Here is a 22,474-nt window from a genome sequence, read left to right as displayed (position 1 = left end):
ATTGTTCAATTGCCGCCGATGACACCGAAAAAGCGGAATGTCTCGCTGACAGTTTAGAGGCTCAATGTACCCCGAGTAGTCAGCCCTGCGATCCGAGCCACATTGCGCGTGTGGATTCCGCGGTCGCAGAATGGGCGCTGACGCCCCCGCAAGGGGAACCGCTCCGCCCGACCTCTGAAGACGAGGTCAAAGTCATCATCAAAAACCTCAAAGATAGGAAGGCCCCGGGGCCCGATAAATTGTCTAATAGAATGTTCAAGTCCCTACCGGCTCAGTTCATATCTCTATTGGTCATTATTTTCAATTCCCTTCTTAAGTCGTGCTCATTCCCCGACGAATGGAAGGAGGCCATAGTCATAGGCATTCCCAAGCCTAACAAGCCGCGGAATATCCCGTCCAGTTATCGACCTATCAGCCTTCTCAGCTGTTTAGGTAAAATTTACGAGAGAATCATTCTCGTTAGACTCTCAGAGGTGGTAGAGGCCGACTCTCTGCTCTGCAATGAGCAATTCGGTTTCAGAAAGAAACATTCCGCCATACATCAAGTCCACCGTGTTGTAGAGCATATAGCTCGATACAACCTTAGGGATCCTTCTCACAGCAATACAGCTGCTATTTTTCTCGATATAGCGAAAGCTTTCGATAAAGTCTGGCATAACGGCTTGATTTACAAGCTGCGCGCCGTTTACGGCTTGCCAGACTGTCTCGTACACATCCTGCGGGACTTTCTCTCGAATAGATACTTTCGCTATAAAGTCGAAGGCACTCTCTCTTCCCCCCGCCTCATCCGCGCAGGCGTGCCACAAGGCTCTACGCTAAGTCCTATCCTGTACTCGTTGTACTCCAGTGATATCCCGCTCACTCCGGGTGTTCACCTGGCTATGTACGCCGACGATACAGCCCTCTTCACAACCTCGCGTTGTACTATCCTATTAAAAGATCGACTCCAGAAAGCGGCCCGCGCACTCGGTGAGTGGTTCCGCCAATGGAGAATCGAAGTCAATCCCGAGAAGAGTAAAGCAATACTCTTCCCTCTCAATAAAAATATAAGAGTCTCTACCATCCATCTCTTAGACAAACCCATTCCCTGGGAAAAACAGGTCAAATATCTAGGTGTCACTCTAGACTCTAGATTAACTTTCAAACCCCACATTACAAAAGTCTGCAATAAAGCAAAGTACATTCTCAATAGATTATATTATCTCATAAACAAGAATAGTAAAATGTCACTTAGAAATAAGCTGACACTATACAAAGCTTGTATTAGACCTGTCCTTACTTACGCTTGCGTTGCGTTCGCGCACACCAAGCTTGCTCCCTTGCAAAAAGTGCAAAATAAATTCCTGCGCATCGCATCAGGTTCCCCCTGGTACGTGCGTAATGTCGACCTACATAGAGATTTTGAACTGGAATCGATTCACGAGCACTGCAAACGCTTAGCGAAGCGCTACTTTGAGCGCGCAGGCTCGCACGCGAACCCCCTCGTCGCTGAGGCGTGTAATTACACGCCTCACGCGATTCGTAGACGCCCGCGTAGCGTCCTCTTAGACCCCGATGACGCCATTACCGTAGCAAACGGCCCGTACGTAGGTAGGAAACACACTACACACGCACGACACACACACCGTCGTCGCCGGAATCGACGACGTAGTCTAGCTTATCTCACGGCCCGGCGGCGCCTCGGCGCCGTCGGGTCCAGCGGTTAGGGACCGTTAGCTCCCTTAGATTAGTCTAATTTTATCCCCCGGTCGCGGCTTCTGTGTCGCGGCCGGCTTTGCTTAGAATAGGGAAACTCCCAGCCCGCTCGACGACCGCAAGCCGAGGTTCGAGCCCCGCAGGGGGCGCCCTTGCGTCGTCGGCACTCCCCACAGGCAGCCACACAGTGCCTGCATATTTTCAGGGACAGAGTACCCTCTTCCCTACCCACCCGGTGTCGCTGTAAAGGCCAGTAAGGCTAACAGCATTAAAGTCAAGTCCGAAAAAAAAAAAAAAAAAAAAAAAACGACGAAATTTTTTAACCGACACCGTCGTGCACGCAGAGAGTGTGTACCTTTCTCATCGATAGTACTAATTACAAACCTTTCTTATCATGCCGCCCAAGACTAGCGGAAAGGCCGCCAAGAAATCCGGCAAGGCCCAAAAGAACATCTCCAAGTCGGACAAGAAAAAGAAGAAGCACAAGAGGAAGGAGAGCTACGCCATCTACATCTACAAAGTGCTCAAACAAGTCCACCCGGACACCGGAATCTCCAGCAAGGCGATGTCCATCATGAACTCGTTCGTGAACGACATTTTCGAGCGTATCGCCGCCGAGGCGTCGCGACTCGCCCACTACAACAAGAGGTCCACGATCACGTCCAGGGAGGTGCAGACCTCCGTGAGGCTCCTGTTGCCCGGCGAGTTGGCCAAGCACGCCGTCAGCGAAGGCACCAAGGCCGTCACCAAGTACACGAGCTCCAAGTGAAGTGGTCCGTCGAAGAGACGACAGTTAAAAATCGAATGCGCTCGCGAACGTGCCGTGTGACGATGTGTGTGTGTGCGCGCGTGTATCCGTCCGTGTTCTCGTGCTAAAGTGTGTGTGTCTGCACTGGTGCTGTTACACTACGCATCGACTACATCATCATCGTCATCATCGGTCGTCGCGCGCATTCTCAAAAGGCCCTTTTAAGGGCCACTATATGAGTCGTGTTTAAAAATAAAACAAAAACAGTTTCTCGCAAAACGTCTCCCTACCTACACCTAGTTCTAAGTGTAAATATTATTGTGTGTGAGCGTGATAAATTCAATAAATAAATAAATAAATAAATAAATAAATAGTGTTGCTACTCTCAGATGAAAATAATAATACATTAATAGACGCACGCACACGAATGACAATTAACTAATGACATAATATTAATTAAGAAAGAATAATACAATAATTATTATCATCACCACATAACGATAATTAATCCTAATAATAATTATTATTATTATTATTTTTATGTACCCCCGTTAGAAACGCACGTAGCCTATTAATAATATTATTATAATGTCGTATTCATGTAATAGAACCTCCTAGCCAGCCAGCCAGCCAGCCAGCCAGCCAGCCAGCCAGCCAGCCAGCCAGCCAGCCAGCCAGCCAGCCAGCCAGCTAGCTAGCTAGCTATCTATCTAACTAACACACGAGTGTGTTAGTTAGATAGATAGATAGATAGATAGATAGATAGATAGATAGATAGCACTGACCGACGCCCGATGATGCCGGGCCCGGCCGACGCGCCAACTACTACTGATGACTGATCTGATCTCTACTCTTCTCTTCTCTTCTCTTCTTCATTTCATTATTATTTCACTGCGACCGACGCATAGTCACAGAAGACGTACACAGCACGGCATCGACGAGGCACTCTCACCGCCCGACGCCCGACTCGCCACCGCACCGCGTGCGAAAGGGACGGCACGTGCCCCGCCCCTCCCCCCCTGACGTTTTATAAGGCGCCGCCGCGCCCCACTTTTTTGAACACTTCCAATATTACTTTGGACGAAGCGAGACGTGCCCGCGCGTAACAGTTCACTTCAGTTCAGTACCGCGTTCAGTTCAGTAGTAGTGCAAGATGGCTCGTACCAAGCAAACCGCCCGCAAGTCCACCGGTGGTAAGGCGCCGCGCAAACAGCTCGCCACGAAGGCGGCTCGCAAGAGCGCACCTGCCACCGGCGGCGTGAAGAAGCCGCACAGGTACAGGCCCGGCACCGTCGCCCTCCGCGAGATTCGTCGCTACCAGAAGAGCACGGAGCTTCTGATCCGCAAGCTGCCCTTCCAGCGTTTGGTGCGCGAGATAGCGCAGGACTTCAAGACGGACCTGCGGTTCCAGAGCTCCGCCGTTATGGCCCTCCAGGAGGCGAGCGAGGCGTATCTGGTGAGCCTCTTCGAGGACACCAACCTTTGCGCGATCCACGCGAAACGCGTCACCATTATGCCGAAGGACATCCAGCTCGCCCGCAGGATCAGAGGCGAACGTGCGTAATTGCCAGCTAGCTTGCTTGCTTGCAATACAAACGAACAAACAAACAATATACACGATTGTGTATATTGTGTGTGTTGTGAAACCAAAAGGCCCTTCTCAGGGCCACAAATTATTCTGATATTTATATACGTTGTCGTTTCACACGTGTACAAAGAACCGTCTGGGCTGGCTGTCCGTCCGTCCTCGTGTCGTACTGTGTCGCACTGTTCATCTGTACGGGGCAATATTCAATGCAAACAAACATACATACTAATAATAATAATAATAATACTTAATTTAAAAAATAATAATAATAATAAATACAACATACTTGCACTTGCAACGTAGAGAGATAGAGAGATATTATATTATATATTACACTATCTATCCATGCACGATAATCATTTATATATATATATATATATATATATATATATATATATATATATATAAATAATTATGATAATAATAATTGCGTGCACTATACTATACTATGTACTATAACTTTTATTTTAATTATTATTGTTATCATCAGCATAATCCCCCCCCCCCCCCCCCCTCTCCCCTACTCCACATACGCATGACCAACGAGTGGAGCCGAACACAGCCGAACGTAGAGGGGGGGGTATATATTTAGAGAGGGTCAAAAAATATGCTCAGATCCGATTCGGCCTTGCTTCGGTGAGGTCGCACAATTGGGCTATTATATTTATTTCGATCCCTTGTCGAAGTGATACTGTATTTATATTAGTGTTGTGCTGCGGATTCCTGCGACTGCTGAGCTGCGTGGCGTCCTGCTGCGCTGCGTTGCCCTGTGGTTGCCGAGTCCCGCATCGCTCGTTTCCAGCGTCCGGATTGTTTGTTCAGTAAGTGAATACACAGTTGTTATTAGATAGGTACTCACCTACTGTTCACCGACGGTAGATTTTGCTTGTTATATATAGTGTTAGTTTTAAAGCACACACCCCGTCCCTCGCCGCAAGGTGAGGGGAGAGACAAAGCATGGCCGGCCTCAGTAGCTCCGAGCTGCTGAGGTACTTAGAGACCTTCCACGGGGAGGCATTCAACGCCGTGATGAAGTTCGCGCAAACGCGACACGATGCGCCTAGCTCGCCTAGCGCGCCAGAGGTCGGCCCGGATGCCGATATGCAGCCTTCAGCTGCCGGCCCGAGTGCCGAAGATGAGCCGTTGTTCTCCGGTGGGCCTTGCGACCTCGGAGTCGCCCCGCCGAGGGAGCATTCTCGTGCCCCTACGCCGATCCAGACTGAGGTAGAGATGGAGGAGGGCACTTGCCTGTCCTCCGATTCGGACGATGACGGTTTCGAGACCGTCGGATCGCGCTCGGCCAAGCGTAAGGCCAGGGCCCCTAAGGCCCCCCCCCCGCCCAAAAAGGCGAACAAACCCGACGGCCGGCGTTCCCGCGCGAACGACTTAACGGTTTTCCCCTCCCCTGCCCCCGCCTCTGCGGTTGAGCGGGAAGAGGATGTACCCCCCCGCGCGCCCCGCGTTAAACCCCCGCCGCCCATTTATGTGCAAGATAAGCACAAATGGGGCAAGGTGTCGCAGTGGCTCAATAGCCACAATGTCCAATATTCCACCGCGCGCTTAACGCAGGTTGGAATCAAAATCCAAGTTAGGTCTTCGTCGGAACACCGACAATTTACCTCTTTCCTTCGTGAGTACCAGATAGGGTACCACTCTTACGCCCTGGAGGACGAGCGCCAATTGCGCGTCGTTCTCAAGGGCATTCCCAAAGAGATCGAAGTCGATCTCGTGTTAGATGACCTTCGTAGCAAAGGCTACCCCGTGCGCCAGGCGCACCGTCTCTATAATTCGCGTACCAAAGCGAAATTCGATATCGTGTTAGTCATCCTTGACCTCACTAAGGAGGGAAAGGAAATATTCAATCTGAGGTCGGTGTGTTCTCTCACCGGCATCAGAGTCGAACCCCCACATACGAGGGGTCTCATTGGGCAGTGTCATCGCTGCCAATTATACGGGCACTCTGCCCGCAATTGTTTCGCGCGGCCTAGGTGCGTTAAGTGCCTAGACGATCACGCGACTGCGGATTGTCCCCGCAAAGTCCCCGATCCCGCTGTGCCCCCAAGCTGCGTGCTATGCGAGACGCAGGGCCATCCCGCGAACTATCGCGGATGTTCCCGCGCGCCGCGCAGACGCACTAGGCGCGGAGGCAAAAAGCGCACCTCCAATAAAAAGGAGCCGGTTCCTACTCAATACGAGCCCGCCCCTCTCCCTAAAGAGAATGCGTGGTTTAAACCCGCACCTACACCGGTCGTCGCCCTCGCCGCGGCACCGGTACAGCCGCCTACCCCTCAGGTAGCGGCTCCCCGCCCCGCGCTCGCGCCTTCCGGCGCGACCGCGATCGCGCCCTTGCGCCCGGCGCCTTCCCGCGCCGCGCCCGCGCCCGCACCCGCGCATTCCCGCGCCGCGCCCGCCCCCTCTTCTAACGCTAGCGACTTAGCACTTGTGTTAAGATTCGCTAGATGTTTTGATTTCAAAGAAATCAAAGTCCTCGCGGCGAAACTTAGGAACACGAACGGTTCCGACGATCGCGCTCAAGTTATTATAGATCATATAGATCTCATCGAAGCCATTCAAGGCTTCGTCGCGGTTTAAATTTTTCCAATGGCGGTCATAAATAGATTTACCCCACGGCCCGCTGACTCGCAACTCGCGCGTATTAAACCTAGAGCCCTGTCAATAGCGACCTTTAACGCAAACGGTGTCAAACGCCAAAAAGAGGCTGTGAGCGCCTTCGCGCACGCCCATCAAATAGATATCTTATGTATACAGGAGACTTTTCTTAAACCTGCTGTTCGTAGTCCTGGCATTGCGAACTACAGGATTGTAAGAAATGATAGAGCCACCCACGGTGGAGGCACTATGATTTATTACAAGAAGAATTTACACTGTATACCACTCGACCCTCCGTCTCTCGAAGCAGCCGAGGCGTCGGTGTGTCAGGTATTCCTCACAGGCCATCAGCCTTTAATTATAGCTTCAGTTTATCGTTCGCCGTCTAGGCAATTATTAGAAAGCGACATTTTGGCGCTACTTAGTATGGGAGACTCGGTCCTTCTGATCGGGGATTTCAATTGCAAACATAGACTTTGGAATTCGTCGGTGACTAATGTCAGCGGCAAGAGGCTTCTAGCCTTCACAGAGAAATATAACGCTTGTGTTATAGGCCCGCCTTCTCCCACTCGCTTTAGTGTCCTCGGCACAGGCGATGTACTCGATATTGCCATACTTTCGAACGTTGCACTGTCGCAACGTTCAATAGATACCATTCTCGACCTAGATTCGGACCATCGTCCTGTCATTCTCAAGTTAGGTGACGAGCGCCCCTCTGGCCCTCCCACCAAAACTGTGGTCGACTGGAGGAGATTCGCAAAGCTCCTCCGCTCGAATGAATCCCCTCTTAAGGAATTAATACCTGGCATCGCCGACTCCGCGGCGCTAGCGATAGACGCGGCGAATAAATTTACCGATTATATTTTAAATACAATCCAGAGTTGTTCGAAAGAGGTAACAAACTTACCCGACGGTAGGTTTGATATCTCAGAAAAGCTCAGGCGATTGATTAGACGCAGGAACGTAGCTATGCGACGACACGATACCTACCCGACTGACAAAAATCGTAGGGAATTTTACAGATTAAAGAGGAGAGTTCGATTCGAATTCGAACTTCTGCGCGGTGAGTCGTGGGATAAGAAGCTCGAGGGGCTCGCACCATCGCACCAGGCATTCTGGGCGCTGTCGCGAGCTTTTAGAGTCGATTGTCTCTCGACTATGCCTCCTCTAGTTAGGTCAGATTGTTCAATTGCCGCCGATGACACCGAAAAAGCGGAATGTCTCGCTGACAGTTTAGAGGCTCAATGTACCCCGAGTAGTCAGCCCTGCGATCCGAGCCACATTGCGCGTGTGGATTCCGCGGTCGCAGAATGGGCGCTGACGCCCCCGCAAGGGGAACCGCTCCGCCCGACCTCTGAAGACGAGGTCAAAGTCATCATCAAAAACCTCAAAGATAGGAAGGCCCCGGGGCCCGATAAATTGTCTAATAGAATGTTCAAGTCCCTACCGGCTCAGTTCATATCTCTATTGGTCATTATTTTCAATTCCCTTCTTAAGTCGTGCTCATTCCCCGACGAATGGAAGGAGGCCATAGTCATAGGCATTCCCAAGCCTAATAAGCCGCGGAATATCCCGTCCAGTTATCGACCTATCAGCCTTCTCAGCTGTTTAGGTAAAATTTACGAGAGAATCATTCTCGTTAGACTCTCAGAGGTGGTAGAGGCCGACTCTCTGCTCTGCAATGAGCAATTCGGTTTCAGAAAGAAACATTCCGCCATACATCAAGTCCACCGTGTTGTAGAGCATATAGCTCGATACAACCTTAGGGATCCTTCTCACAGCAATACAGCTGCTATTTTTCTCGATATAGCGAAAGCTTTCGATAAAGTCTGGCATAACGGCTTGATTTACAAGCTGCGCGCCGTTTACGGCTTGCCAGACTGTCTCGTACACATCCTGCGGGACTTTCTCTCGAATAGATACTTTCGCTATAAAGTCGAAGGCACTCTCTCTTCCCCCCGCCTCCTCCGCGCAGGCGTGCCACAAGGCTCTACGCTAAGTCCTATCCTGTACTCGTTGTACTCCAGTGATATCCCGCTCACTCCGGGTGTTCACCTGGCTATGTACGCCGACGATACAGCCCTCTTCACAACCTCGCGTTGTACTATCCTATTAAAAGATCGACTCCAGAAAGCGGCCCGCGCACTCGGTGAGTGGTTCCGCCAATGGAGAATCGAAGTCAATCCCGAGAAGAGTAAAGCAATACTCTTCCCTCTCAATAAAAATATTAGAGTCTCTACCATCCATCTCTTAGACAAACCCATTCCCTGGGAAAAACAGGTCAAATATCTAGGTGTCACTCTAGACTCTAGATTAACTTTCAAACCCCACATTACAAAAGTCTGCAATAAAGCAAAGTACATTCTCAATAGATTATATTATCTCATAAACAAGAATAGTAAAATGTCACTTAGAAATAAGCTGACACTATACAAAGCTTGTATTAGACCTGTCCTCACTTACGCTTGCGTTGCGTTCGCGCACACCAAGCTTGCTCCCTTGCAAAAAGTGCAAAATAAATTCCTGCGCATCGCATCAGGTTCCCCCTGGTACGTGCGTAATGTCGACCTACATAGAGATTTTGAACTGGAATCGATTCACGAGCACTGCAAACGCTTAGCGAAGCGCTACTTTGAGCGCGCAGGCTCGCACGCGAACCCCCTCGTCGCCGCGGCGTGTAATTACACGCCTCACGCGATTCGTAGACGCCCGCGTAGCGTCCTCTTAGACCCCGATGACGCCATTACCGTAGCAAACGGCCCGTACGTAGGTAGGAAACACACTACACACGCACGACACACACACCGTCGTCGCCGGAATCGACGACGTAGTCTAGCTTATCTCACGGCCCGGCGGCGCCTCGGCGCCGTCGGGTCCAGCGGTTAGGGACTGTTAGCTCCCTTAGATTAGTCTAATTTTATCCCCCGGTCGCGGCTTCTGTGTCGCGGCCGGCTTTGCTTAGAATAGGGAAACTCCCAGCCCGCTCGACGACCGCAAGCCGAGGTTCGAGCCCCGCAGGGGGCGCCCTTGCGTCGTCGGCACTCCCCACAGGCAGCCACACAGTGCCTGCATATTTTCAGGGACAGAGTACCCTCTTCCCTACCCACCCGGTGTCGCTGTAAAGGCCAGTAAGGCTAACAGCATTAAAGTCAAGTCCGAAAAAAAAAAAAAAAAAAAAAAAAATATGCGACATAAGTTTCTACCGTACGTTCGCAGTTGAACGTCTCCCCGTCACTCGCGAGGAGCGGAGCGTTAGAAGTAATACCAGAAGTGTGCATACCGCCGTCACATAGTCAACATGACCGGTCGCGGTAAGGGTGGAAAGGGTCTGGGAAAAGGCGGAGCGAAGCGTCACAGGAAAGTGCTGCGCGATAACATCCAGGGCATCACGAAGCCGGCCATCCGTCGTCTCGCCCGCAGGGGCGGCGTCAAACGTATATCCGGCCTGATATACGAGGAGACTCGCGGAGTGCTGAAGGTGTTCCTCGAGAATGTGATCCGCGACGCCGTCACGTACACGGAGCACGCCAAGAGGAAGACCGTCACCGCCATGGACGTCGTGTACGCCCTGAAGCGGCAGGGGCGCACTCTGTACGGCTTCGGCGGTTAATATTTTAACCGCCAACCGCCGAACCGAAGTGAAACCGACGAGAGTGTGAGAATTTAGTGTGTGTGTTTGCGTTCGGGCGCGCGAGCGCGGTGGTCAGTCGGTGTAATCGCGTCGTTTACATCTCGATTGTGTGTGTGATCCAGCTCGAACCAGACCGCATAATCTCTCTCTCTCTCTCCGTCGGTTTCACATAAACAAAAGGCCCTTCTCAGGGCCGCACAAATTTCAGAATTAAATAAAATTTATGTTTCTTAACCACACGGACGTCCCGGACGTTGACTTTATTAAAAGTTCAGCGCTCCGAGTGTGCACTACTAGTTACTCACTTACTATATTTGGTGGATATGGACTGGACCGAACCGAACAATATGTATTTAGTATGAATAACATCCAAGTAGCTCTAACTCATAACTGTGGTAGGTAGGTAGGTAATGTAAGTATTGAAAATGTGTATGTGTGTGACATGTTGATATATTTTGCTACACACTGCACACTCACTGTACTACTACTACTACTACTACTACTACATACATATTCATGTTGTAACCAAAGCGCACAGTTTATACTTAAGAGATGTAGCGAGCGAGCAAGTAGGCAGGTAAGTAAGTTATAAAGTTATATCCATCCGTATTATGATTGTGTAGGGAGGGTATTGCACAAGTATTAATATTATTTATAAATATCAATTGTTAGTTAAAACGCTACGCTATAATATCAGCGCGCCCTGAATTTATTCGCTACAAATGCAATTGTGAAATTATGTTCCACCAACGTAGCGTAGCGGAAATATATAATAAAGGAGTTCAATTCATTAAATCTCGTATCATTAGCATATCACCCTGTGATGCTATAGCCCACAAGTGTGATGTATGTATCTATTATATATGATACATTGTGTATGTATATTATTAATATTTGATTGATTATGCACGGTGTCGGTCGTCCGTAACGAATGAAAAAGTAAATCATTACAATTAATTAAATGAGAATATATATATATATATATATATATATATCATAGCAGCATCATCCGTCACGTGACGCTCGTCTCCTTCTGTATGTACGAAATGGACTGATCACTACTACGACTACGACTACGACGACGACAACGGCGGCGAGTACGATGTGCACATGATTATATATTGAATATATTATTATTTTGTTTGGTATTAAAGTTAAAATCTTGATAGAGGGAAGAAAAGTAAACATTAAGAATTATATATATCTTAATAATATATATATATATATATATGCACACACACACAAACACACACACTCACCCCTGTAAACACTCCGCGTACTCGACAACGGCGGCCGCGGTGGACCGTCGCTCAGCGAGGGCATCGGGTGTTTTACGATGCTCCACTTGGAGGTCCTCGAGGGGGTCGACGGACCGTCGCACGGCGATCTTTCGATATCTCCGGGCGGGCGGGTATTCTTCGCTTTCGATCTGTCGAAACGGAAAATCGTTTCAATAAATTTTTATAGAGAAAAATAACTTTTAAACACGACCGGAGGTACGCACGTAGCACTTCGACGTATTCGACAGCTCGTAATTCCGTCAAATCAACGCGTGTCGTGGCGCTCGGCCCGCGAGCCGGTCGACGGGTTCACGGACGAGGCCCTCACGGGTGGCGGGTCCCTCTCAACATCTGAAATAATGTAAAAATTATAATTTTCTAGACGCCTGTTAGTGAAAAGTTTCGAGCGTTCGTACGAGAAAATGTCCAGCGACACCGCGGCTCTCCTCACGGTATCGCTACCGCTCTTACTGCCACTAGCGACCTCTGCCACGCCAGTACAACGTACAACGTATATATCAATATAAACTATACTTTCCGCGTTCATAACAATTTATTGCTCTTTGTGAGTGATCGTGTGCGTGCGTGTGCGTGTAATAAATAATAATAATAATAATAATAATGGCCGACGCAGCAGTAGCATCAGAAGCTCCCGCACCCGCCACCCCGGCGAAGAAGCCCAAGTCAGCGGTCGGCGCCGCCGCCGCTGCCGCCGCCGCCAAGAAGCCAAAAGCGAAACCGACCCACCCCAAAACCTCCGAGATGGTCAACAGCGCCATCAAGGAGCTCAAGGAGCGCAGCGGTTCGTCTCTGCAGGCTATCAAGAAGTACATAGCGGCCCAGTACAAAGTGGACGCCGAGAAATTGGCCCCGTTCATCAGAAAATATCTAAAGAGCGCCGTCGAGTCCGGTGCCCTGATACAGACCAAGGGCAAGGGCGCTTCTGGCAGTTTCAAGCTCGAGTCCAAGTCGTCCGCTTCGAAGAGCAAGCAGTCTGCGGCCGGCGGCGCCGGCAAGGGATCCTCCGCCGCAGCTTCCGGCGCATCGTCGTCGTCGGCCTCCGCCTCGTCTAGGTCGAAGAAGAAGAAGGCGTCCGGAGCTCCCGCCGCGGCGTCCGCAGGCGGCAGGGCCGGCAAGAAGGGGGCCGCAGCAGCAGCAGCAGCAGCGGCAGCAGCCGCCGCCGCCGCCGCCGCCGCAGCGTCCTCGCCGTCCAAGTCCAAATCGAAGACGACAGTGAAGGACAAAAAGGCGGCCGCCGCGAAGAAGAAGCCCGCCGCCACGGCAGCCAAGAAAGCCGCCGCCGCCGCATCCTCCGCTTCGAAGGCGAAGGGCGGAGCCGCCGCCGCCACCGCCGCCGCTTCTAAGGCGAAGAAGACCGCCAAGCCGCCGACGAAGAAGCCCAAAGCGCCCAAACCAAAGAAGGCAGCCACGCCCAGAGCCAAGCCGGCGGCTAAGAAGGCCGCGTCCGCCACGCCGAAAAAGTGAATAAATAAAATAGACATATATCTATCTATATACAATTGCTAAACGGACGTTAAATAACGCGCACTACACGAGAATAACTCGTGGCGAGTGTTGTGTGTGTGTGTGTTGTGTGTATGTGTGACGACGATAGGTAGGTGTATATACGTATATATATGTATATATACATGTGCAACGGTAGCACGACAAAAAGCCCTTCTCAGGGCTAACAAAACTTTCCAAATACGCCATACATACATATGTTGTATCAATGAACGGTGGTACAGTTTCTTCTACGACGAACGTCTCGTGTGCTACGAAAATTTATATTATGTAATATAATCAATTAAATCAATCAATATATTCACAGTATCATGAGTGATTGGTAAGTCGGTGAATCCACTATTAGATTACTCAATTCTCAATATTCATTCAAAATTAGTGTCACAAATAATAAACTCCTACTTCATTAACAATATAATTTTGTGACCAATTGTTGTATGGTCTTAAAAAAAAAAAAAAAAAAAAAAGAAAAAAGTATATATATATTAAGTGTATATATTGTTATCTGTATTATATATATTTACTATAGTATATTTTTATTATCCGTTTCTAGGCTGAACAGCTAGCTAGCTTTCTGTTTACTTCGGCGATTGTCGTGCATCGTCGTGCGTCGTCGTACACCGTCGCGCATCGTCGTTGTACACCGTCGTGCATCGTCGTGCATCGTCGTGAGCAATCGTCTACGAGAACGCTCGCTCGTGTCCCCGCTCAACGTGCGCGCGATACACGAGTACTTATTTCAAAAAACGGGCTTTTTTTTAAATATTGTCTTTCAAATTCATCTAACTATCGTTCAACATGTCGGGTCGCGGCAAAGGTGGCAAAGTGAAGGGAAAGGCAAAGTCTCGTTCCAACCGTGCCGGACTTCAGTTTCCAGTGGGACGTATACACAGGCTTTTGAGAAAAGGCAACTACGCCGAACGCGTGGGAGCCGGTGCACCGGTCTACCTGGCCGCCGTGATGGAGTATCTGGCCGCCGAAGTGCTCGAGTTGGCCGGAAACGCCGCTAGGGACAACAAGAAGACCAGAATCATCCCGAGGCATCTCCAATTGGCGATCCGTAACGACGAGGAGCTGAACAAGTTGCTCTCGGGAGTTACGATCGCTCAGGGCGGTGTACTGCCCAACATCCAGGCAGTCCTCTTACCCAAAAAGACTGAGAAGAAAGCCTAATCCTGACACCCCTAGTGCGTGTGTGCGTGTGTGGGTGTGGATTTGGTTTTCTGAAATTTTTGGGTTTTTTTTTTTTTTGTGAAAAGGCCCTTTTAAGGGCCACAAAATATTTCCGTGAACGCTTCGAAATTGCATAAATTGTTTCATTAAGCGAGACGTCTTCTAAAACAAACAAAATATATAAAGCATGACACTACATAGTGTGGACGGTCATGAATAAGTATATATATATATATATATAACAATTTTAGGCACACATCAATTTCGATATTATAAAAAATTGTCTAACAGACCACCCACACACACACACACACACACACACACACACACACACACACACACACACACACACACACACACACACACACACACACACACACACACACATAATATACAGGTGGAAGAGGCAGCGCTTCTTTTACTGAAACTGCATATAACATAACATATCACATAACTTCAGGGTAAGTTATTTTTCTTTATAGGGCTTTTATAGAGTAGTTGAAACTGTGGTTTCATTTAAAGTGGTGCTGACAATTCCATCCTGTATACGTAATGTAAACAAATTTTTAATTTCCTACATGTATCTTATAAATTTCAAATTTAAAAGTATACGAATGATAATATGTTCGGGGGGGGGGGGGGGGGGGGAGGTGGTTTGGATGATTGTGACGTGTGTACACGTACTTGGTCAATTTCGTCTCTTAAAGGCTGGCGCGCGTCGTAAGCGCTTGTGCGTCCACAGAACGGAATGACTACCGACCCGGATCCGACGAAATTTCGAGATCCGATTCGGCCTTGCTTCGGTGAGGTCGCACAATTGGGCTATTATATTTATTTCGATCCCTTGTCGAAGTGATACTGTATTTATATTAGTGTTGTGCTGCGGATTCCTGCGACTGCTGAGCTGCGTGGCGTCCTGCTGCGCTGCGTTGCCCTGTGGTTGCCGAGTCCCGCATCGCTTGTTTCCAGCGTCCGGATTGTTTGTTCAGTAAGTGAATACACAGTTGTTTTTAGTTAGGTACTCACCTACCGTTCACCGACGGTAGATTTTGCTTGCCAAATATAGTGTAGTCTTAAAATACACACCCCGTCCCTCGCCGCAAGGTGAGGGGAGTGACAAAGTATGGCCGGCCTCAGTCGCTCCGAGCTGCTGAGATACCTTGAGACATTCCACGGCGATACGTATAACGCCGTCGTCAAATTCGCGCAAACGCGACATGATGCGCCTAGTTCGCCTAGCGCGCCCGAAGTAGGCCCGGATGCCGATATGCAGCCTTCAGCTGCCGGCCCGAGTGCCGATGATGAGCCGTTGTTCTCCGGTGGGCCTTGCGACCTCGGAGTCGCCCCGCCGAGGGAGCATTCTCGTGCCCCTACGCCGATCCAGACTGAGGTAGAGATGGAGGAGGGCACTTGCCTGTCCTCCGATTCGGACGATGACGGTTTCGAGACCGTCGGATCACGCTCGGCCAAGCGTAAGGCCAGGGCCCCTAAGGCCCCCCCCCCGCCCAAAAAGGCGAACAAACCCGACGGCCGCCGTTCCCGCGCGAACGATTTAACGGTTTTCCCCTCCCCTGCCCCCGCCTCTGCGGTTGAGCGGGAAGAGGATGTACCCCCCCGCGCGCCCCGCGTTAAACCCCCGCCGCCCATCTATGTGCAAGATAAGCACAAATGGGGCAAGGTGTCGCAGTGGCTCAATAGCCACAATGTCCAATATTCCACCGCGCGCTTAACGCAGGTTGGAATCAAAATCCAAGTTAGGTCTTCGTCGGAACACCGACAATTTACCTCTTTCCTTCGTGAGTACCAGATAGGGTACCACTCTTACGCCCTGGAGGACGAGCGCCAATTGCGCGTCGTGCTCAAGGGCATTCCCAAGGAGATCGAAGTCGATCTCGTGTTAGATGACCTTCGTAGCAAAGGCTACCCCGTGCGCCAGGCGCACCGCTTGTATAACTCTCGCACGAAAGCGAAATATGACATCGTGTTAGTCATCCTTGACCTCACTAAAGAGGGAAAGGAAATTTTCAATCTGAGGTCGGTGTGTTCGCTCACCGGCATCAGAGTAGAACCCCCACACTCTAGGGGCCTCATAGGGCAGTGTCACCGCTGCCAATTATACGGGCACTCTGCCCGCAATTGTTTCGCGCGGCCTAGGTGCGTCAAGTGCCTAGACGATCACGCGACCGCGGATTGTCCCCGCAAAATCCCCGATCCCGCTGTGCCCCCTAGCTGCGTGCTATGCGAGACGCAGGGCCATCCCGCGAACTATCGCGGATGTTCCCGCGCGCCGCGCAGACGCACTAGGCGCGGAGGCAAAAAGCGTGCCTCCAATAATAATAATAAGGAGCCGGCTCCTACTCAATACGAGCCCGCCCCTCTCCCTAAAGAGAATGCGTGGTTTAAACCCGCACCTACACCGGTCGTCGCCCTCGCCGCGGCACCGGTACAGCCGCCTACCCCTCAGGTAGCGGCTCCCCGCCCCGCGCTCGCGCCTTCCGGCGCGACCGCGACCGCGCCCTTGCGCCCGGCGCCTCCCCGCGCCGCGCCCGCGCCCGCGCATTCCCGCGCCGCGCCCGCCCCCTCTTCTAACGCTAGCGACTTAGCACTTGTGCTAAGTTTCGCTAGATGTTTTGATTTTAAAGAAATCAAAGTCCTCGCGGCGAAACTTAGGAACACGAACGGTTCCGACGATCGCGCTCAAGTCATTATAGATCATATAGATCTCATCGAAGCCATTCAGGGCTTCGTCGCGGTTTAAATTTTTTCCAATGGCGGTCATAAATAGATTTACCCCACGGCCCGCTGACTCGCAACTCGCGCGTATTAAACCTAGAGCCCTGTCAATAGCGACCTTTAACGCAAACGGTGTCAAACGCCAAAAAGAGGCTGTGAGCGCCTTCGCGCACGCCCACCAATTAGATATCTTATGTATACAGGAGACTTTTCTTAAACCTGCTGTTCGTAGTCCTGGCATTGCGAACTACAGGATTGTAAGAAATGATAGAGCCACCCACGGTGGAGGCACTATGATTTATTACAAGAAGAATTTACACTGTATACCACTCGACCCTCCGTCTCTCGAAGCAGCCGAGGCGTCGGTGTGTCAGGTATTCCTCACAGGCCATCAGCCTTTAATTATAGCTTCTGTTTATCGTTCGCCGTCTAGGCAATTATTAGAAAGCGACATTTTGGCGCTACTTAGTATGGGAGACTCGGTCCTTCTGATCGGGGATTTCAATTGCAAACATAGACTTTGGAATTCGTCGGTGACTAATGTCAGCGGCAAGAGGCTTCTAGCCTTCACTGAGAAATATAACGCTTGTGTTATAGGCCCGCCTTCTCCCACTCGCTTTAGTGTCCTCGGCACAGGCGATGTACTCGATATTGCCATACTTTCGAACGTTGCACTGTCGCAACGTTCAATAGATACCATTCTCGACCTAGATTCGGACCATCGTCCTGTCATTCTCAAGTTAGGTGACGAGCGCCCCTCTGGCCCTCCCACCAAAACTGTGGTCGACTGGAGGAGATTTGCAAAGCTCCTCCGCTCGAATGAATCCCCTCTTAAGGAATTAATACCTGGCATCGCCGACTCCGCGGCGCTAGCGATAGACGCGGCGAATAAATTTACCGATTATATTTTAAATACAATCCAGAGTTGTTCGAAAGAGGTAACAAACTTGCCCGACGGTAGGTTTGATATCTCAGAAAAGCTCAGGCGATTGATTAGACGCAGGAACGTAGCTATGCGACGACACGATACCTACCCGACTGACAACAATCGTAGGGAATTTTACAGATTAAAGAGGAGAGTTCGATTCGAATTCGAACTTCTGCGCGGTGAGTCGTGGGATAAGAAGCTCGAGGGGCTCGCTCCATCGCACCAGGCATTCTGGGCGCTGTCGCGAGCTTTTAGAGTCGATTGTCTCTCGACTATGCCTCCTCTAGTTAGGTCAGATTGTTCAATTGCCGCCGATGACACCGAAAAAGCGGAATGTCTCGCTGACAGTTTAGAGGCTCAATGTACCCCGAGTAGTCAGCCCTGCGATCCGAGCCACATTGCGCGTGTGGATTCCGCGGTCGCAGAATGGGCGCTGACGCCCCCGCAAGGGGAACCGCTCCGCCCGACCTCTGAAGACGAGGTCAAAGTCATCATCAAAAACCTCAAAGATAGGAAGGCCCCGGGGCCCGATAAATTGTCTAATAGAATGTTCAAGTCCCTACCGGCTCAGTTCATATCTCTATTGGTCATTATTTTCAATTCCCTTCTTAAGTCGTGCTCATTCCCCGACGAATGGAAGGAGGCCATAGTCATAGGCATTCCCAAGCCTAATAAGCCGCGGAATATCCCGTCCAGTTATCGACCTATCAGCCTTCTCAGCTGTTTAGGTAAAATTTACGAGAGAATCATTCTCGTTAGACTCTCAGAGGTGGTAGAGGCCGACTCTCTGCTCTGCAATGAGCAATTCGGTTTCAGAAAGAAACATTCCGCCATACATCAAGTCCACCGTGTTGTAGAGCATATAGCTCGATACAACCTTAGGGATCCTTCTCACAGCAATACAGCTGCTATTTTTCTCGATATAGCGAAAGCTTTCGATAAAGTCTGGCATAACGGCTTGATTTACAAGCTGCGCGCCGTTTACGGCTTGCCAGACTGTCTCGTACACATCCTGCGGGACTTTCTCTCGAATAGATACTTTCGCTATAAAGTCGAAGGCACTCTCTCTTCCCCCCGCCTCCTCCGCGCAGGCGTGCCACAAGGCTCTACGCTAAGTCCTATCCTGTACTCGTTGTACTCCAGTGATATCCCGCTCACTCCGGGTGTTCACCTGGCTATGTACGCCGACGATACAGCCCTCTTCACAACCTCGCGTTGTACTATCCTATTAAAAGATCGACTCCAGAAAGCGGCCCGCGCACTCGGTGAGTGGTTCCGCCAATGGAGAATCGAAGTCAATCCCGAGAAGAGTAAAGCAATACTCTTCCCTCTCAATAAAAATATTAGAGTCTCTACCATCCATCTCTTAGACAAACCCATTCCCTGGGAAAAACAGGTCAAATATCTAGGTGTCACTCTAGACTCTAGATTAACTTTCAAACCCCACATTACAAAAGTCTGCAATAAAGCAAAGTACATTCTCAATAGATTATATTATCTCATAAACAAGAATAGTAAAATGTCACTTAGAAATAAGTTGACACTATACAAAGCTTGTATTAGACCTGTCCTTACTTACGCTTGCGTTGCGTTCGCGCACACCAAGCTTGCTCCCTTGCAAAAAGTGCAAAATAAATTCCTGCGCATCGCATCAGGTTCCCCCTGGTACGTGCGTAATGTCGACCTACATAGAGATTTTGAACTGGAATCGATTCACGAGCACTGCAAACGCTTAGCGAAGCGCTACTTTGAGCGCGCAGGCTCGCACGCGAACCCCCTCGTCGCTGAGGCGTGTAATTACACGCCTCACGCGATTCGTAGACGCCCGCGTAGCGTCCTCTTAGACCCCTATGACGCCATTACCGTAGCAAACGGCCCGTACGTAGGTAGGAAACACACTACACACGCACGACACACACACCGTCGTCGCCGGAACCGACGACGTAGTCTAGCTTATCTCACGGCCCGGCGGCGCCTCGGCGCCGTCGGGTCCAGCGGTTAGGGACCGTTAGCTCCCTTAGATTAGTCTAATTTTATCCCCCGGTCGCGGCTTCTGTGTCGCGGCCGGCTTTGCTTAGAATAGGGAAACTCCCAGCCCGCTCGACGACCGCAAGCCGAGGTTCGAGCCCCGCAGGGGGCGCCCTTGCGTCGTCGGCACTCCCCACAGGCAGCCACACAGTGCCTGCATATTTTCAGGGACAGAGTACCCTCTTCCCTACCCACCCGGTGTCGCTGTAAAGGCCAGTAAGGCTAACAGCATTAAAGTCAAGTCCGAAAAAAAAAAAAAAAAAAAAAAAAAAAAAAACGACGAAATTTTTTAACCGACACCGTCGTGCACGCAGAGAGTGTGTACCTTTCTCATCGATAGTACTAATTACAAACCTTTCTTATCATGCCGCCCAAGACTAGCGGAAAGGCCGCCAAGAAATCCGGCAAGGCCCAAAAGAACATCTCCAAGTCGGACAAGAAAAAGAAGAAGCACAAGAGGAAGGAGAGCTACGCCATCTACATCTACAAAGTGCTCAAACAAGTCCACCCGGACACCGGAATCTCCAGCAAGGCGATGTCCATCATGAACTCGTTCGTGAACGACATTTTCGAGCGTATCGCCGCCGAGGCGTCGCGACTCGCCCACTACAACAAGAGGTCCACGATCACGTCCAGGGAGGTGCAGACCTCCGTGAGGCTCCTGTTGCCCGGCGAGTTGGCCAAGCACGCCGTCAGCGAAGGCACCAAGGCCGTCACCAAGTACACGAGCTCCAAGTGAAGTGGTCCGTCGAAGAGACGACAGTTAAAAATCGAATGCGCTCGCGAACGTGCCGTGTGACGATGTGTGTGTGTGCGCGCGTGTATCCGTCCGTGTTCTCGTGCTAAAGTGTGTGTGTCTGCACTGGTGCTGTTACACTACGCATCGACTACATCATCATCGTCATCATCGGTCGTCGCGCGCATTCTCAAAAGGCCCTTTTAAGGGCCACTATATGAGTCGTGTTTAAAAATAAAACAAAAACAGTTTCTCGCAAAACGTCTCCCTACCTACACCTAGTTCTAAGTGTAAATATTATTGTGTGTGAGCGTGATAAATTCAATAAATAAATAAATAAATAAATAAATAAATAGTGTTGCTACTCTCAGATGAAAATAATAATACATTAATAGACGCACGCACACGAATGACAATTAACTAATGACATAATATTAATTAAGAAAGAATAATACAATAATTATTATCATCACCACATAACGATAATTAATCCTAATAATAATTATTATTATTATTATTTTTATGTACCCCCGTTAGAAACGCACGTAGCCTATTAATAATATTATTATAATGTCGTATTCATGTAATAGAACCTCCTAGCCAGCCAGCCAGCCAGCCAGCCAGCCAGCCAGCCAGCCAGCCAGCCAGCCAGCCAGCCAGCCAGCCAGCCAGCTAGCTAGCTAGCTATCTATCTAACTAACACACGAGTGTGTTAGTTAGATAGATAGATAGATAGATAGATAGATAGATAGATAGATAGCACTGACCGACGCCCGATGATGCCGGGCCCGGCCGACGCGCCAACTACTACTGATGACTGATCTGATCTCTACTCTTCTCTTCTCTTCTCTTCTTCATTTCATTATTATTTCACTGCGACCGACGCATAGTCACAGAAGACGTACACAGCACGGCATCGACGAGGCACTCTCACCGCCCGACGCCCGACTCGCCACCGCACCGCGTGCGAAAGGGACGGCACGTGCCCCGCCCCTCCCCCCCTGACGTTTTATAAGGCGCCGCCGCGCCCCACTTTTTTGAACACTTCCAATATTACTTTGGACGAAGCGAGACGTGCCCGCGCGTAACAGTTCACTTCAGTTCAGTACCGCGTTCAGTTCAGTAGTAGTGCAAGATGGCTCGTACCAAGCAAACCGCCCGCAAGTCCACCGGTGGTAAGGCGCCGCGCAAACAGCTCGCCACGAAGGCGGCTCGCAAGAGCGCACCTGCCACCGGCGGCGTGAAGAAGCCGCACAGGTACAGGCCCGGCACCGTCGCCCTCCGCGAGATTCGTCGCTACCAGAAGAGCACGGAGCTTCTGATCCGCAAGCTGCCCTTCCAGCGTTTGGTGCGCGAGATAGCGCAGGACTTCAAGACGGACCTGCGGTTCCAGAGCTCCGCCGTTATGGCCCTCCAGGAGGCGAGCGAGGCGTATCTGGTGAGCCTCTTCGAGGACACCAACCTTTGCGCGATCCACGCGAAACGCGTCACCATTATGCCGAAGGACATCCAGCTCGCCCGCAGGATCAGAGGCGAACGTGCGTAATTGCCAGCTAGCTTGCTTGCTTGCAATACAAACGAACAAACAAACAATATACACGATTGTGTATATTGTGTGTGTTGTGAAACCAAAAGGCCCTTCTCAGGGCCACAAATTATTCTGATATTTATATACGTTGTCGTTTCACACGTGTACAAAGAACCGTCTGGGCTGGCTGTCCGTCCGTCCTCGTGTCGTACTGTGTCGCACTGTTCATCTGTACGGGGCAATATTCAATGCAAACAAACATACATACTAAT

At 50.3% G+C, this 22,474-nt stretch overlaps 7 protein-coding genes and 1 long non-coding RNA gene across 8 annotated transcripts in view; 7 read left to right on the top strand and 1 right to left on the bottom strand.

Moving 5' to 3' along the window:
* Positions 1–2,000: 2,000 nt before the first annotated feature.
* LOC146536519 (histone H2B) lies at positions 2,001–2,677 on the top strand. Its single transcript, XM_085190137.1, has one exon. The coding sequence runs from the start codon at positions 2,090–2,092 to the stop codon at positions 2,462–2,464; it is 375 nt and encodes a 124-aa protein (XP_085046263.1). The 5' UTR covers positions 2,001–2,089; the 3' UTR covers positions 2,465–2,677.
* A 575-nt stretch (positions 2,678–3,252) lies between these two features.
* LOC146536518 (histone H3-like) lies at positions 3,253–4,255 on the top strand. Its single transcript, XM_085190169.1, has one exon. The coding sequence runs from the start codon at positions 3,597–3,599 to the stop codon at positions 4,005–4,007; it is 411 nt and encodes a 136-aa protein (XP_085046295.1). The 5' UTR covers positions 3,253–3,596; the 3' UTR covers positions 4,008–4,255.
* Positions 4,256–9,839: 5,584 nt separating this feature from the next.
* LOC146536517 (histone H4) lies at positions 9,840–11,067 on the top strand. Its single transcript, XM_085190120.1, has one exon. The coding sequence runs from the start codon at positions 9,940–9,942 to the stop codon at positions 10,249–10,251; it is 312 nt and encodes a 103-aa protein (XP_085046246.1). The 5' UTR covers positions 9,840–9,939; the 3' UTR covers positions 10,252–11,067.
* Positions 11,068–11,531: 464 nt separating this feature from the next.
* LOC146536501 (uncharacterized) overlaps positions 11,532–22,474 on the bottom strand; it is a 34,292-nt gene continuing 23,349 nt past the window's right edge. The window contains exons 7-8 of the long non-coding RNA XR_014878248.1: positions 11,777–11,903; positions 11,532–11,701 (exon numbers count right to left, since the gene is read on the bottom strand). This is a non-coding gene — a long non-coding RNA (uncharacterized LOC146536501). The remainder of the gene's footprint in view (positions 11,702–11,776; positions 11,904–22,474) is intronic.
* Positions 12,046–13,248, top strand: LOC146536516 (uncharacterized). The gene has a single exon (XM_085190109.1). The coding sequence runs from the start codon at positions 12,174–12,176 to the stop codon at positions 13,035–13,037; it is 864 nt and encodes a 287-aa protein (XP_085046235.1). The 5' UTR covers positions 12,046–12,173; the 3' UTR covers positions 13,038–13,248.
* Positions 13,848–14,356, top strand: LOC146536515 (histone H2A). Its single transcript, XM_085190118.1, has one exon. The coding sequence runs from the start codon at positions 13,875–13,877 to the stop codon at positions 14,247–14,249; it is 375 nt and encodes a 124-aa protein (XP_085046244.1). The 5' UTR covers positions 13,848–13,874; the 3' UTR covers positions 14,250–14,356.
* On the top strand, positions 20,214–20,890 carry LOC146536514 (histone H2B). Its single transcript, XM_085190114.1, has one exon. It carries the CDS (start codon positions 20,303–20,305, stop codon positions 20,675–20,677), a length of 375 nt encoding a protein of 124 aa, XP_085046240.1. The 5' UTR covers positions 20,214–20,302; the 3' UTR covers positions 20,678–20,890.
* Positions 21,466–22,468, top strand: LOC146536513 (histone H3-like). Its single transcript, XM_085190177.1, has one exon. It carries the CDS (start codon positions 21,810–21,812, stop codon positions 22,218–22,220), a length of 411 nt encoding a protein of 136 aa, XP_085046303.1. The 5' UTR covers positions 21,466–21,809; the 3' UTR covers positions 22,221–22,468.

The sequence above is a fragment of the Heliconius melpomene genome, chromosome 9 (assembly GCF_056956725.1).
Source record: "Heliconius melpomene rosina isolate 202511_hmr_F chromosome 9, ASM5695672v1, whole genome shotgun sequence".
Taxonomy (NCBI): Eukaryota; Metazoa; Arthropoda; class Insecta; order Lepidoptera; family Nymphalidae; genus Heliconius; species Heliconius melpomene.
This window is presented reverse-complemented; position numbering and strand designations above follow the sequence as displayed.